Source organism: Thamnophis sirtalis, unplaced genomic scaffold, assembly GCF_051295495.1.
Source record: "Thamnophis sirtalis isolate CommonGarterSnake01/CBP01778 unplaced genomic scaffold, rThaSir2_p1.2 scaffold_6, whole genome shotgun sequence".
In the NCBI taxonomy this organism is placed as follows: Eukaryota; Metazoa; Chordata; class Lepidosauria; order Squamata; family Natricidae; genus Thamnophis; species Thamnophis sirtalis.
Window position 1 is genome coordinate 37880608 of NW_028261386.1, and position 17328 is coordinate 37897935.

The window sequence follows — 17328 nt, forward strand, 5'->3', positions numbered from 1 at the left end:
TCTCTGATGGCATGCGAGCCATTGCCCTAGCTCAGCTCCGACACGCATGCACATGCACCTCCTGCTGCACAGCTGGCCTTAAGGCTTCTGCCATGCCTGAATGGGGACAAGGTGTGCCAGAGGTCATACGCACATGCGCAGGGGGATAGGGTGCATGCCCAGGGGCACACATTGCATTTTGAACGTTCAGGAGCATATGCGCACATTTGCACACATGCACACGCTTTGGGCACTTGGCCCAGAAAAGGTTAGATATCACTGCTATAAGGTATGGGGGGGGGGGTGTTGTACATGCATATGTATGCATTCAAGTCAGTCCTAATTCCTGGCCATTGCCTTGCAGTCCATGCAGTTTCTCAGCAAGATTTTTTTGTCATCACCTTCTTCTTAGTGCTCAGAGTGAGTAGATCAGTCATCCTGATGGCTTCATGCCAAAGGGAGGACTAGAACTCATTATCTCTCAGTTTCTTACCTGGAATCTTTAAACACTGTACCAAACTGGTCTCAAGCCGTCAATATAGCCTATTTCAAACTCAAATAATTACTTTGCACATCTCTATTTGTAAATTATGTCGATTTCCTTCAGTAAAAGATGGAACTTCTTTGAAGACTACAAATAAAGTTTCTACTCATTAAATCATAAATCAACAAATATTAGCCTTCAGAAAAAAACAAGTCTCATTTTGCTCTGCCGATATATGATCCATTAAAAAATTCCTTGAGCAATATGAATTCAGGCATATCTAAGGTGATGTCTGGAATTATTAAGTAAATAATTCTTCCCTTACTTCATCTGATCCTGTCTCTGAAGGCCGAGCTTTTTTGGGAGCAATGACTGGCGAAAGAGATCCTTCAAAATCAAGCTGAAGTGAACAGAAAAGAAATAATCACACAGAAATTCAAGATATCACAGGAATATTCAGAGCCATTTGTGATGAAATTCAAAAGCTCCACATACAATTTGCCATTATTCTTTTACATATTTTCCACTACAAGTAATTTTGAAGAATGAATATATTACTGTATCTCCAAGTCCACAAATTATAGATGTAAGGATTCAATACATCCATTGATGCTTGCAACTGTTTGAAAATTAAACACTCCCAGTTTAATGGAACCAACTTTGAAATAAAAAAGCTGGACATAATGGGCTGAGGAGAAGCAATCAAATGTAACCTTCTTAACTGGTTGGTGAATTGCCTCCAGAGAACAATTGCTTTCAGAGAACATAGACTCTTGATCACAAAGTATTGCCGCAAAAATGGACGCACAATTATTCATGTTTATGAATAGGAAGTTTATGAATTGTTTTCATGTATCAATTTTGGGTATAGTAACACAAATTTAATGTGAATGGTTAAGACAGTAAGAGAAGAATGTGTAATAACATGCTAATATATTTAAGGGATAGTCACTGGGAGATTGCAGATGAGATCTGACTTCTGACAAAAACAGCAAGCTCAAATCAAGTTGTAGACTGGTGCTGGTGTTGTTTATAAAAAACATAATGTTTCACTCACAAGAAAAATATATGTTTAACAATAAATTGTAAAACATAGAGAATTCATATTTCAGTGTTACACTTAAATTAAATTCAAAATAATGAATAGTAACTCTATGTATCAATTACTTCTATTTATGCACAAAAAATCCCTATGAGCAAATGATCTTGTAATAGAAATTCATATGCATCTAAGATTTCTTTTAATAATATTGTGTATTTAGTCAAATAAAAAGCACTAGGATATTTCTGCAAAATATAGGACTTGAAAGTAAAACATGGGGAAAAGATGAAATGAGAAGAGTGCAACATTATTTCAATAGTCTCATTTATTAATATTAACAAGGCATGTACTATTTTACTCAAAGTATCTGAAAATAATAAGCCCTTTTGGAGAATGAATTTTTTGAATAATATTAGCAGGTGACTTGAAGTCAAGAATCATAGAATGGAAAGATTAGAAAGGAACTTGGAAATCAGCTCAATGCTAGTAAGATTCCACTACTAAAGCATTCTAGATAAATGGTCATTTGGTCTTTGTTTAAACACCTACAGCAAAGGTAAGATCACAGTTTCAAGGCAGCCACTGTCATTTATAAGATTGGAAGTTCACTTACGTTGCGTGTCCATGCCACTCTCTCTGTGTTATAACCCATCATGTTCAACAGACAGGTCACAAATAAGGTCCACTCTGAATAGTAGCTTGGCCCACCAGGTGCATTGTAGGCATTATACCATCTGACAAGTATTTGGACAGCAATCTCTTTAGGCAGGATACTCTTAATGCCTTGTAAACATGTTCTGACTATTCAAGGCAGAAAGAAGACAAAAAAGAATGTTAGTAAGTCAGTAATCCAGAACCCAGCTATTTGTAAGCCAAAAAACTTGTTCTATGCTTCATTTGGTATATTTGAAGCCAATACAATTATTTCAACAAAAGAGCAGCTTGCATATTTCAATAAAATCAAAATGACTAAGCTTCATATTGCATGTGAAAGAATGTGACAGGTTTCCAATGAAATGAGATAAACAATAGCATTTTTAACATTAGCTGGTTTTTTTAAACTTAATTAGACAGAGAAATGAATTGTTAAGGTCTCAGATTCTAATGAAGGCTGGTTTTTCATTTGCTCAATTCTACAGCAATTCTTAATCAAGAAAAAAGAAAAGGAGAGTATGAAATTAACATCGTACCTAATTCTGAAGTTGCAATTTCAGGAATGGTGATTCTAACCATTGAGCCATTATTAAATTCCTAGAAGAAGGAAGATAGATTACATTATCCCACAAGGAATACATTCAGCATCTGCAATATGTGTTATTATATAACTATGGCAGATTTAAAGTATCCCAAAGACAAATAGAAAGCTGTTGTTTCCAGCCTTAGGGTTTTATTTATGAAGGATTCATTGTTATCCTTCATTTTAATTGTTCAAGACAGTTAATATGCCAAGCAAACTAACCAAAACAAAGGAGGCATCTCTTTATAAAATAATTTAATGATACAGATATTAATTGTGAGATAGTTTTATAATTGGTGAGGTTAAAAATCAACCAGCAGCAAATCACTCACTACATTGTAGCATGTTGTAAAATGTACTTAAATACAATAAAAGAAACTTGCCTAAGTACCTGAATACTAGCACGACAAGGAAACAAAAGTGGTTTCCTTGGACCAATACTTTCAAATGTTCTGATCTTTCTATATATACTACGTGTATATTATGTCCTACTTCTAAAGCAGTTTTAGGCTCAAATCTGCTTGACAACAATTCTACTCAGATAAATTTTCAGTTCTCCAAGCATGTCCCATTATTAATAAATCTGATTTCCTCCAGATACAAGACAGTTTACACAGAAACATTGAGTTAATATTTACACCCAAGCTACCAAAAACTTTAAGCCATATTTTAGAGGTTCAAATACAAGTGTTATTTGAGCAAATCATTCAACTTAAAAAGAGTTAAACTTACCAGAGTCACTCTGTTCTGAACAGGATCTCTTACAGAATGAATAAAAGTGGAAAGTTGCTGAAAAGTATAATCATCAATATAAGAGGAGTCTTGAAGTTTGGCGGAATCCCTCAACTCTGTAACAGGGGACAGCACACCTTGCTATAAAGGGAGAAAATGTTTTGCAGCTATAAAAAATATTACAGGAACTTATAGTTGGAAAAACTCTGAGATGATGTAGTTCAACCCTCCCTTAAATTAGCAACTCTCATTGACTGCTTCCCCGTTTCCCCAAAAATAAGACAGCCCCCAATAAATAAGAAGCCTAATCGGGCTTTTGAGCACATGCGCTAAAATAAGCCCTCCTCTGAAAATAAGCTCTCCCCAAAAATATTGCAGCACAGCAGCAGCCATGAAGTGACCACGTTTGCCGCCTCCTGCACTTCAAAAATAATAAGATCTCTGCGAAAATAAGGCCAGGTGCTTATTTCAGGGGGTCAAAAGAAAATAAGACCCTGTCTTATATTCAGGGAAACACAGTATTTGAATCAAACACGGGTAACATATAGCTCCAGTGAACACGCTGAAGTTCGGTGGTGAGTGGCAATGGGAACAGTAGTCTAACAAAACATTGCCTGAAGACCTAATTGAGTTTAGCTTCAGATGGCTTCCATGTAGTTTTCTTAACCTGTAATCAGGCCTAGATTTACCATTTTTGGACTTTGTACTAAAAGACTCTGTGCAACTTCAGTATAAATCAGAGTTTCTCTGCCTGACTAGAGAATTCTGAGAGTTGAAGTCCATACATGTTAAAGTTGCCAAGTCTGAAAAAGCCTGTATACATTAATTACAATCTTGCGTACTGATAAATTGGAAGCTGTGATTTGGTATCTATGTCGAAAAAAGTCTGAGTAAATGCTGATACAAAACCACCCTAAGGAAAAAAAGGCCACTCAGTAAGGCAAAATTTTTGAACTATTTCTTTAATATACAGAGAAGTGGAAAAATATGCAATGCAAGTCTTGCCAGCTAAAGAAACACCATTATTCCTTACCTCATCTAGGGGACCAAGGAGCTTATTCAAAGGCTTGGAAGGAGTGCTGATACTATCCAGAGGAGTGCTTGGACGAGGCATTTGATTTGACATTGTCATTGATGGAACTGGTAAACCAGGTATAAATACTTTTCCTACCTTTCAATAGGAAACAAAGTAGACAGTGGTTTCAACATAGGTAGTTTTTAAAGGTAAAATATTCTTAAGACATTAAACCTAAGGAATTATTTTAGAATAGTTGAACAGCCCAACATCTTAAAGTTGTCAGATTTGAAGAACACTGATCTAAAATGCTGGAACAAAATCTATACTTAACAACTATTGTGATAAACTGAGTATTGAAAAATGTCCATGTAGAATTGGATAATGTCTCGTGTGCGAAAGCAAAAACAATCAAAATCTGAAGATTTCTGATTTGCCATATACAGGTGCCAATCACTTCTCCCAATGAGAAATGAACAATTGTCTATTCATCGCATAGTAAAGATGAAAGAAATAACCTGTATATAGACCTTAAATCTTAAGAACCTCATTATTAAGACATTTCTAATATCTACAATTAAAGTATTTAATCAAGCTGTGTTCTTGAATCTCTATCTGCAGATCTTCAAGTCTGAATGAATCCTGACAATATGCAGCCACCTTAGATTTTAAATTAACTAAATTTACTACTTAACCTACTAGTGCCTACTCAAATAACTGGCAATGTTTACATACCCGAGACATACCAAAATAAACAAATAATGCCCCAAATCTGTCTCCTCTCATACTGAGCCTATGCAAGAGTATATGTTTATAATGTTTCAAAATCTTATAAAACATTTATTCTTTTCATTATTGAGTTGAAAGAAACAGATATTCTCTAACAAAGGATCTGGTTCCTTCAGCTAAATGTTGCCTTCCCTTATTTAATGAATTTTCAGTTTCCTTATTTTAATTTCTTTCTTTCTTCTGGAACATTTTCTATTGGAAATTGCCCTTTTTGTGTTGTTTTCCCTGAGCAATATGATTTTTACTATAAAAGGGGGGGGAAGCTCTCCCACAGTGGAAAAATTAAAAAGGCATACTCCCTTTTGTATTGTTGATTGCGGCTTTCATTTTTTATATTCTTGTTTTCAAAAACAAGTGGGAGTAGGAAAGAGGAAGAAACAGACATGACTATCACATGCCTGACCCTACATCTCATTGAAATAGGGGCAACTGAGTATAATAACACAGATCTGAAGAAAACAAGATTCATACACAATACAATGAAAGGGAAATGGAAAGAAGAACAGAGGTGCTATTACACATAGGGGAAATACTAAAGAAAAGAGAGGGCACATAAACAGAATAGAAAAGGATTGTATAAGATGGAAAAAAGGAGAGAAATGTTACAAAAGAAACTATGGATAGAAAACATAAAGCTATTAATGAAGAGAAATAATGTACATACTCGAACCATTCCAGTATAGAGCACTAAGTTTCCATTGCTTTCCAGAACCAGCATTGTATCAACGTTCTGTAAATCCGTCAAATGAAGAGAATACATTAATCTGCAATTATCTGGGTAAATGCTGTCAATTAATACAAATTACATGGAGTTCACATACCCATACTTACATCAACTGGAGCTGCATCCTTTGCATGGATGTTGGTAATGGCACCAAAGATCAACTGTGACTTGTCATTACTCTGCTGAAACTTTACACACCTAAAAGTGGAGTTGGGAGGAACAGAACAATCTACAGTCATAAAAATGACTATAATATAATAGGAGCAACTTTTTCTAGACACCAAAAAATGTCTATCAATGACACAATACAATATAATACAATACACATAAATTTTGACCTAGTCTAGAGACTACAGCAAGATGGAGTGTCTTTAGCCTTGGCAAAAAAACAGCTTTCCTTTGATTTAGAGCAAATAGCAGGTTAAGCTTTGTTAGTAGGTAATGAGTAAAATAATCAGAAATGTGTTTTATTGATAGGTTATAAGCCATAGTTGTTAAGTATAGTTTGGCATATGATAGAGCATATGGTATTCACTTTAGCACCAAAAATGAAACTTCTGAGCAAATTCACCCAGATAATTACAAATTAAGAAATAGCCCTTAGATTTATATATTGCTTCATAGTGCTTTACAGCACTCTCTAAGCAATTTACAGAGTCAGCTTATTGCCCCCAACAATCTAGGTACTAATTTTACCGACCTCAGAAGGATGAAAGGCTGAGTCAACCTTGAGCAAGTTAATACATTAAATGTGAAAAAATTCAAATAATATTTTCCTATTCAATTGGAAAACTAAGTGGTATCTTTAAATGTATGCAATAAATAAAAATAATAAATATCAAAATATACTTACCGCAATTGGAGCTGGGATTCTACTAAATAGCACAAAAACTTTTGCCCACAAAAATCAGTTGTAATAAATACTTTGGAGGCTTGACAATTCTTCTCCCTAGCAACATTTAAAAACAAAAAATAATAAATATAGACTTCTTCAAGTAAGAAACTTAAGTATTTGCCCTATCATTCTAAACACCAACTATATATTTGTATAAATAAACTCAGAAGGAAATCATAGAGTTCAATCAGAATGAATGTGTAGCCATATTGTGAATTTAGATACTGACTAAGATAATCAGAAATATGATTTATTCATAGGTTCTAAGCCATGAGTTGCTAAGTACAGTTTGGCTTACCTGAATGGTAGAGCATATGGTATTCACTTTAGCCTCAAAAATGAACTTATGAGCAGATTTACCCAGATAATTACAAATTAGCAATAGCATTTAGATTTATATATTGCTTTATAGTGCTTTACAGAGCTACCTAGGCTTTGGGGGAAAACACTATTAATGATCTTTACTCTTTACTATTTCAGTGTAATAACTATTTTACTTCACAATAAGCTTATGACCCTGGCTTATTAAATAACAATGTGAACGTTCACTCATATATTGTCCTGTCGTTTATACAGGACATTTGGTTTGAGGAAGTCAGGATTCTGTAAAGACTTCTTTTATATGAAATAGATTCTTCCAAACCTCAGGGTAGTGAAGGCTTCTGTCCATAGATGCTCTATGCAAAGCTCTGGAACAATGAGTTCAGTTTCTGGGGCAAGAAATGACTCAGTAGCACTGTTTGGAGAATGGCAGGCACTGTGCCTCCTAGGCGACTGAACATGACTGGAGAAGTTGAATCTCTGTACCCCTGAGAAAGAATGTACCCCTAAGGCTGGAGAATGCGATCGGCTGCAAAGACAGAGAAATATATTTATTTTCTCTCTGAGAATACATGTACACAGCTAACTTCCCTTTCCACTATGAGCCCAAATTCTTACATCTTAGGATTTCAAGCTCTAAGAACATAGCATAAGAACATAAGCAAGGCCCTGCTGGATTGGAACCAGAGGTGGTATTCAGCAGGTTCTGACCAGTTCTGGAAATTTTGAGTAGTTCAGAGAACCGGTAAATACTACCTCTGACTGGGCCCCGCCCCATCTATTCTCTGCCTCTCCCAGCTGATCGGGAAGGAATGTGGATTTTGCAGTAACTTTCCACTGGAGTGGGTAGAGAATGGAGATTTTACAGTATCCTTCCCCTGCCACCAAGCCACGCCCACACCACACCCACCAAGCACACTACGCCCACAGAACCAGTAGTAAAATAATTTGAATCCCACCACTAATTGGAACCCTGGTCCACTTAGTCTAGTAGTCTGTTCTCACACTGGCCAACCAACTACGCAAGGGAAGCACTAGTCTCCCAAACAATGGAGAGGCAGGAACAATCCCCATGACTTTAATAAATTGGTCCAATCCAATTCTGAAGCCAATCAAATTGGTAGCCAGTACCACATCTCATGTTAATTACTACTATAGAACTAGTATTCATAGATTCCAATAAATTAAATTAAATACTATTGGATCAAATCTGGGTCGGTCATGGGACCAGAATTGTCCCAAAGGTGCTTTTTTCAAGCGGCAACTGAACTTTCTGTTTTTTCTTTGAAGACGTTTCACTTCTCATCCTTCAGAGGAGAAGCTTCTTCAGCTCTGACTGGATGGTGGAGAAACCAGAGGTTTAGTCTTCCAAGCTTTTGGATTCATGTTGGAGCCCATCCTCACTCTTCTCTCTCACTCACCAGAATGTGACATGACTAAACCTCTGGTCCCAGTGACCAAACAAGATTGGATCCTGCAACATTATCCTGGGACATGCATATTTGCTTTTGTTCCATGAAATAAAATACTATATGCATTTATGGCAATATATAAATATATCTGTGACACTGAAATTATTAAGGGTTACTCAAAAACTGAAAGGGGAAATTAAAAACTCAAGTACTGATGACTACAGCAGGAACTCCTAAAACTTACAAAATTTTGAAATCTCACTTAGTTTCATTTACAAAATAATCATAAATAAAGGAAATGCAGCTCTCAGCAGCATGCCTGATCCCTGCTATAGTTATAATCCTGAGAAAGTACAAGGCAAGAAAAGTGAGCAACCTACCTCAAAGCTGCCATGTTGGAAATGGAAGGTGAACGGGAATGGATGCTGGGGGATGAAGCCGACCTGCTTTGGCTACAAATAGAGGAATAGTTCTGGAATGGAGAAGCCATAGGCGAGTCACCCTTAGATAGATTCTTCAGATGGACACTGAAGGAACTGCTGGCAGCTGCATGCTGTGGGGTCCATGTCTGCTCAGAGACCTTCAAGACAGCACTTTGCTCCTACAGATCAATAAGAAATATATTTGTGTGATTCAAATAATCATATGTGTATAACATCACATTTTAAGACAGGATTTTTTTTAAAAAGTGGCCTTTCAGATTTATGGTATCACTGCTATAAATTTCAATTAATCCAGCCAATAATAATTAATTATGGGAGTTACAATCTAAAACCTTAGAAGGCCACTATGTTGCTGATCTCTGTCCAATATATAAATCTTAGAACCCAACATATTTGGATGACTGTGCAGTGTAAACTACACAGAACAACAACCACTCCCAGAATAGGCAAGCTATCAATTATCCTCCTTGTTTTCTATGATTCCCTGCTCACTTCACCCTTAATTTTTTACCTCTGCTTTTACTCTTCGAAGGACCCATATGGAATGCAAGCACTGAGAGGCATCGTATGTCATGAGAATGGAAGGCTCAGCATTGACGAAAACAATTCTCATGGAATAATCAGCAACATACTGTATTCTGGCAGAGGTAAACAAGGCTGCTAAGTGGAGAGAGGATCAAACTGATTACTTGTCAAGAGACATGATTTTAAAACAATTACCTGTATACTTTACTATATTTTTAAATACAGGTAGTCCTCAACTTATGACTACAATTGAGCCCAAAATTTATGTTAAGTGAGACATTTGTTATGTGGGTTTTGCCCCATTTTACAACCTTTCTTGCAATGGTTGTTCATTGAATCCCTGCAACTGATAAGCCAATAACCTGGTTGTTAAGTAAATCTGGCTTCCCCATTAACTTTGCTTGTCAGAAGGTCACAAAAGGTGATCACATGACCATGGAACACAGCTCTGTGCCATAAATATGAATCAGTTGCCAAACATCTGAATTTTGATCACATAATCATGGGGATGCTGCGAAAATGGTCAAGTCACATTTTTCAATGCTGCTGTTAACTTCGAATGGTCACTAAATGAACTGTTGTAAGTTGAGGACTACCTGTGGCTTTAACTTATGAATAAAATAAATCAATTGTTTAATTTATGCCCCTGTGATCTTTCTCCTTGGAATGTCTGTTAAGTCATTTTTTCTTTTGTAACTAAACTGAAACACCACTGAAAAAAATGGGATGTCAACATTTTTTCATAAAAAGTGAAGCTTAGCCTCCTTCAAGTCTAGCTAGACTTTGGATGACTTCATGAACATATTTTTTGCAAAAATACAAAAGTGGTCTACCACTGGCTTTTTCAATATTTTTTCAACTTTCCAGCTTAGCTTATAGCCCTACATTTCCTATAGGCCTCCCATCCCAGTATTAACCAAGCCTGATCCTCCTTTAGCTTCTAACAAGGCTAGCCAGCTGCTGAGCTGTTTTCTGATAATTATTTTCCAATTTAACGTCTTCCAGATGTGTTGCACTATATTTCTAACCATCTTAATCCACTGGGTACAGTATGGTAACTGGATTTATGAAGTTGGCCATCTAAAATATCTAAAAAACACCAGATAGGAGAAACATAACAATTCAAGCTTACTGTTCTATTTGTTCAATTTCAAGATAAACTGAATCTTGAATATACATACATACATACATACATACATACATACATACATACATACATACATACATACATACATATAAACTAATTCGGTATCACATATTTTTAAAAGCTACCAAATGCAGAGTGGTCAATAAACCTAAGTGTCTCTGATTACAACTGATCTAAAATTATCTTTCTTTTTGTGCATTACATAATTTACCTCCAGACTTACAAACCATTGGTGTTATTTCATCTAATGGGTGGAGCATGCTGAACATGGTAGGCAAAGGTTCTCTAAAAAAAATGAACAAATATTCTAAATACTGCCACAAACGTTCTGATAACAACTTCAAATTGAAGGCCACATTCAAAATTATCATAAGCTCCGTTTGTGACAAGTTGCATATTAGCAATGAACTGTGATTTGATCAGAAACATTCTAATAAGTTAAGCATACATTAAAGTAGAAGGAAATATGACGCTATGCACATACACAGGCATATTTGCATAATTCCATTATTCTGAACAATAGATTGAAAATTGGGAATATGGCAATTATGATACTTTGTCTTTATATTTGACTTTATATTTGCACGTAGCCTATATGGGAAGGTCTCCTCAATTTATCACTGTAACAGCAATCTTGGAAGGTGTGTTGTGATTGACTAGTCACGCAGTTGCTCGCTGTTCATGCAAGTGAAGATCCATGTGTGCAGAACCATCACCTCCCCCCGCCCACCGCTGGTCTGCAAAGCTGAAAAGGTTCGGGAACTCTGATCTAAGCAATGATCATCTTACTTTACCTGTTTGGATTTAGAGATACTTCATGCAGGGAACTACTACGTTCAAATAACAAGCCATATTTTGTTGGCCAGACATTCGCTACCTATAAAAAGTTACATTAAAATAAATTTCATTATAATGGGAAAATATCCAATTTAATCCAATTAACAGAAATTCAATGTTTTCATTATTTATCCATAATTTCTATTTTTCTGAAAAATTGGCCTTTAACAGTGTTCAATTATAAAAAGCATTTCAAAAAATCCAGACTCAATTACAGGTACTTTCCTTATTAGAAAAGAGGTGAAATAATACTTCGATACAGCTTACCTGAAAGGGTAAAGAAGCAGTGTAATCCTTTCCTTCAATACTGTGGATATTTATGCAAGAGCTCTGTAATATGCAGATACATTTTTCTACTAACTGACAGCTATCTAAATTGGGAGACAAGTGAGATTCAAATTATCTTCCATTCATCTATTTTTGTCACAAAAAGGCTGCATTTTCTGCACTGATTTCTGGAACAGCTTCATATCAACGTGGGCAATGCTTTTCCAATTCCAGATCTTAAATCAAATGGTCTAAAAGATTACTTTTACCTTTATTTCTTTCAGATTTTTCCTGGGGTATTGAGAAGTCACACCACAATGCCTAAAATTAAAAATCAGGGGAATAAATAATTTGCTTTGTTTTCTTCTATGTTCTGAAAACAGTCCTATATATTCAAAACTAGATATCATCAACTATGGTATTATCATTTTGATTTTCAAGTTCTGACTCAATATAGCTCCACTAAAGTGGCAACATCGATACATAATAGTGAGGTATTGGAAGGCAAAATAAAATTTAAAAAAATATCCGAAGAAGGAAAAAAAAACCTCTCACCCCACCAAAACATTGTTAATCCACTGAGAACGTGGTGCTTTACAGTTACGTCACTCCTACTCTAGAGATGAGGAAAAGGGGGTGGGACCTGTTCTGAAGCCAAATGTGCAGGTTACAGGAAGTCCTCACTTAACAGTAATTGGGACTGGAAACTAAGCAATGACTAAGCAACATGGTTGAAGTGCCAAAGTCACATGACCACACTGACTTATAATTTGCTATTGTTAGGCGACTCCTGTGTGGTTGCAGCATCCTGCAGTTATGTAATTGCCATCTGAGGCCTCCTGCCAGTTTCCCCTTTGACTTTGCTTGTTAGAAGCCAGCAGGGAAGGTTGCAAATGGCGATCACATGAGGATGGGATGTTGCAATATGATAATGGCAAGCCAGTTGCTAAGTACTTGAAGTGCAATCACATAATCATAAGGATGCAGTGACAGCCACATCTGTGAGGACTCATTGTAAGCACTTGTATCTTTGAATGGTTGCTTAACAAGTGGACATTAAATGAAGATTGGCTGTCTTGCATTATTTTTTTTAAAGCAAAGATGTGGGATGTTAAAATTAGGTCAGGGCTTTGATTTTATGAGAAATGATAAACCCTCTTCTTTTTCACCATTTTCCTCTTGAACATCATATGTATCTCATGCTTTTTTTCCAAGTAGAAGAATGCTCTCATTATTAGTAGGACAATAACCGTTTCAGGGGAATTTTTTTTTAAGCAAGATACAATCTACTGAGGAAAAATATCTTTTTTCAGTCATGCAACACTGTTCTCATATGCCACATTCTTCTGGACAGATTATTTTTAAGCTGAAGTATATATAAAAACTAGGAAATGAAATTGTAGATCACATGAACATTAAGCAGTTTGTGCTAATGAAGCTTTTTCTCCATTCTCTAGTTATTATTTTCAAAACAAAATTGAAACAAATCCTGAACATAAATCCTGAACATAAAGCATAAAGGCAATCATGACCTTAACTTTCCTTGGCAATGTAGCTAAACAAACTCTATACCATACCACTTTTCGTACCTGCAGAACAGAGCTGTCAACAGTAAAAGCTTTATAAACTGCCGAAGATTGGTTTTTACTTCCTCTGCTCCAAATGACCATATTACCAGCCACATATAGTTCTTCATCATACTCTACTTCTTCCCCAACCTCACTGATGCCCTTCCTTAACTTCCAACTTTCCTAAAAGGAAAAAAATGAATATCACTATTATTGTGCAGTAATGCCCATTTAGATCATAAGTGTGGTTTGGGGAAAAAATGATGATAGACTGCATAACTTATTCTGGTGGTTGTTGAAAATTAGTGGATTTAGCTTTCTAAAAAGCTAATGCAAAAATTATTTTTAAAAACTAACTACAAAAGTTTAGGTGTTTTCTAGCTATCATCAGTGACAAAAACAATATGTGTTTTAAGTATCACCCTGTTTTTCTGAATTTCTCAGCAATTTTTGGTACTAAAGCAGTATGCTTATGGATAAAATACATTTGATGGGTGAGACAACACAATTACAGAAAAAAAATCTATAATGATAGGTTAAAATGATTTTAAAAATTCTCTAAGAAACTCAGAATATTTCTTTCAGAACTATTGATATAGTCAAAAATAGAATGCAGAAGATACAAAACATTTATTTTATTTATTTTTATCCTGCCTTTATTATTTTTTATAAACAATTTGTGGCAGTGAACATAGTCTTTCCTCCTCCTATTTTACTCACAACAACAACCCTGAGAGGTGGATTAGGCTGAGAGAAAGTGACTAGGCAAAAGTCATCAGCTGGCTTTCATACTAAACAAGACTAGACCTCAGTCTTCTGGTTTCTAGTCTGATTATCCAGTTTCAATGAAATCTCAACAAATCATTATTGTATTTAATATTTTAACATTCTTATTATACTGTTTAATATTTTAGTCTTAACAAAAAAGTGATAGCCTCCTTCTTTAGTTTATTCATGAATGCCCTGGGCCAGGATCTAAATTTTGCTTTGGTAGAAGAGAGAGAACAAAAGAGATTAGAAGTATAGGAGCAATTTGACAGATAGTAAGCATTCCCAAAATAATCAGTCTTTAATGCTGATGTTTATCTGTTGATTAAGTTCTAAGCTCTACAAACCTACTATTTATGCTCCACTTGTTTGATCAATGTTTTTATTCACTTTTTAAATTATCAATTCAATGTTTAGCTATGTATTTATAAAAACCCAGAAGCACGTCTAACAGAATATATTTCCCCTACCCTATCCACTTTATTGCCTTATCACTTTCTCATTTTATGCTAAGTACAAGTTTGCTAAAAATAAAATACTGCTTTCAAAAGAATTTCTACCTTGTGTTTCTCATGGATGGTAACTTCCTGAAGTGACCCCACCAAACCAGCTGCTCCATCTGATGACCAAAGTTCTGAGGCTGGTTGCAGCTGCCGTAGTTGCAGGTTCAGCGCATTAGGATGATGTTTGCAGTGGTCACGGCCAAAAGGGACAAACTCCTGCAAATCCCCTGCTGCAATCATTGTTAACCTCTCTTCATAGATGTTCGACATGAGTTCTAAATATCAACATTATTTCTAAAGGAAGTCCAAAACAGAAACCAGATTACATAGGATCCTTCAAAGCATACACAATACTGTGCAGTTTTTGCTTATTTTGTTAGCCTCATTGATATCAATATCCCTGAAAATCATAAATTTGTAACTAAAGAAGGAACTATACTAAGATCTCTTAACCATGAAGTCCATCTTCCATTGCACTGGAAATCTTATAAAAATTCTAATAATTGATGCAGATTGCTATCTTTAGTGATTTAGCATAAGCATTTGAAATGGATTGCTGAATTCCAAAGATACTATAGGCCTTTCATTCGACAAAGTATTTGCAATAATACACCCCTTATTATGTGTGCGGGACAATCCTTCGGAGACACAATAAAACAATATATGTTGATATTCTAAGATATAAAGTTGCCTTATAATCATAAACTATATACCACTCAGGAGGAGGATCCAATGATTTTAGAAATTACTGCCAAATGAATGTACATAGATTATATAATAATGCAAAATTGCTGCACTTTTTTGCAAGAGTGAGATTCTTCCTCACTCCCTTTCAGTACAACTGTTGATATTGTTTCTACTTATGATTACTCATTTGCAGTTTCAAATAAAAATATTGTGACTTTACTTTTTCCCTTCTTTGGTACATCCTTTGAAAATTTTGAAAAGCAAGCCTGAAAATGCCAACTCCAAAAGAAGGAAAATAACTACAACTGCCTTCTATGTCAGTGAACACTCTGAGAGCACAAATTTGTCATAACTACTGTTGATGAGAAATGAATGAATGAGTTAGAAACACAAGGAGGAGTGAGTCCCTGGGCATGCAACGTGCAAGCCAGCCCCTGATGGATTGGAAAGTTAAAGGAAGGCAGGAACTGTGATAAGCCGCGGGAGGCAGAGGGACTCACGGACCTGAGTGACACAGGAAAGGGCGATCGGCTGCGGGCCTAAGCTGCAGCGGCTTCTCCCCGTGTCTCCCCTCAGATAGCGATTGCAGTTGCAGCAGCAAGTACCCCCCACTTCCAGGTTCTCAAGCGGGCGCGGCCATCTTGGAATTCCCATCACCCTCCGCGAGGAACGAGGGGCGGGGACTGCAGCGGGAATTGATGGGTTTCTCGGGTCGGCGAAAGAGAAAGCCTAGAAAGCGCCGTTCTTCCCTTTCGTCTTATTGGGAACAGGTCGCTGGGTCGTTGCGAAGAAGCGAGCAAGAAAACGGAGTCTTTCGGTCGTTACCATGGTGATAAGAAGGCTGATGATACTGTACCCTCAGCTGTTTCTATGGCAATTGGTTGCTGGCTGTAGGGAAGGACGATGTGGTTGGATATAGCACAGTCCAATCTCCGCTTAGTGATAACTCAGAGACGGCCTCCCGCCTGTCATTTGATATGTAAACGGTGATCCATGCGAACTGTTGAAATATTGGCCTAAGATAATAGAATAAACTGATAAAGGAGAATATTTGTAGCTCAGGGTTGACATCAGAGGTCCTTGGTGCTCTCTGAGCTTGCTTGTTTTCTTGCAAATGTTTCATTATTCAAATTAATTAGCATCAGTAATGTTATCTAGTTTGGGTAATGAAACGTCTGCAAGAAAACGAGCAGAGCACCATGGACCCCTCAGAACTAAACGATCTTAATTAAGGTCTGTTTCTCATCCTTAGCAACTTTTGAAGTTGTGTGAATTTCAATTTCCAGGAATGGAGACATGGGAATTTGGGGAGTTGAAGTCAGCACCTATATTGTTCTACATCTACACTAATGTGCTTCATGCTTTTTGGGGGGGCATGTTTTTTTGTTATTTGCAAAAAATATTTTGTTACTTTGTTTGTTTTTGTGAATGCTTTTTAAAAATAAATTAGACCTTCTTGTAATCTGAAACAATATATGGTAGGAATGCACATCAAAATGTAACAGATTGTGTAGATTAGGCCTGATTTCTAAAATTAGTCGTTACTTGGATTTTTTTGCAACCAAAGCAGTGAGGGCACTGTAGTTTATTGCCATATTCTGTTTCTAAAAGAAATGGTGCTCAGAGCTTAATATGTATGCTAATATATCATCATCTTCACCAGATTTGTTTGGATTATAGCTCCCATGCTGTGAATGAAAACTGTAGTTTAACATATCTGGAAAGTACCAGTTTGTTCAGTGAATTATATGATACGTAATCCATACTAACAGAACTTTTGGCTGGGTAAATGAGCAGATCCATTTTAATCAGTCAGTTCAGAAAAAAATCCAATTTTAATATCCAGTCAACATGGCCACTTTCAATAAAGTTAATCACTGTTGTCTGTGTTTCTTCCTCCTTATTTAATAAATGTAGAGGCCTTACCGACCTCCATCCCAACTCTGCATGGAA

At 36.1% G+C, this 17328-nt stretch overlaps 1 protein-coding gene across 4 annotated transcripts in view; it reads right to left on the bottom strand.

The window, feature by feature from the left end:
* The window catches only part of ANAPC1 (anaphase promoting complex subunit 1), a 56422-nt gene extending 40047 nt beyond the window's left edge, over positions 1–16375 (bottom strand). For 2 of the 4 annotated variants that reach the window (XM_014052344.2, XM_014052343.2), the window contains exons 1-18: positions 15880–16375; positions 14746–14982; positions 13439–13600; positions 12119–12170; positions 11850–11953; positions 11540–11622; positions 10957–11030; positions 9585–9730; positions 9011–9231; positions 7541–7747; positions 6856–6951; positions 6110–6200; positions 5943–6008; positions 4508–4645; positions 3475–3615; positions 2696–2756; positions 2119–2306; positions 789–863 (exon numbers count right to left, since the gene is read on the bottom strand). In XM_014052344.2, the coding sequence (XP_013907819.2) occupies positions 789–863; positions 2119–2306; positions 2696–2756; positions 3475–3615; positions 4508–4645; positions 5943–6008; positions 6110–6200; positions 6856–6951; positions 7541–7747; positions 9011–9231; positions 9585–9730; positions 10957–11030; positions 11540–11622; positions 11850–11953; positions 12119–12170; positions 13439–13600; positions 14746–14958 (2118 nt within the window). In that variant the 5' untranslated portion in view covers positions 14959–14982; positions 15880–16375. Of the gene's footprint in view, positions 1–788; positions 864–2118; positions 2307–2695; positions 2757–3474; positions 3616–4507; positions 4646–5942; positions 6009–6109; positions 6201–6855; positions 6952–7540; positions 7748–9010; positions 9232–9584; positions 9734–10956; positions 11031–11539; positions 11623–11849; positions 11954–12118; positions 12171–13438; positions 13601–14745; positions 14983–15879 lie in introns of all 4 variants that reach the window. The other 2 variants (XM_014052342.2, XM_014052340.2) reach the window with 1 other exon arrangement.
* Positions 16376–17328: the final 953 nt, after the last annotated feature.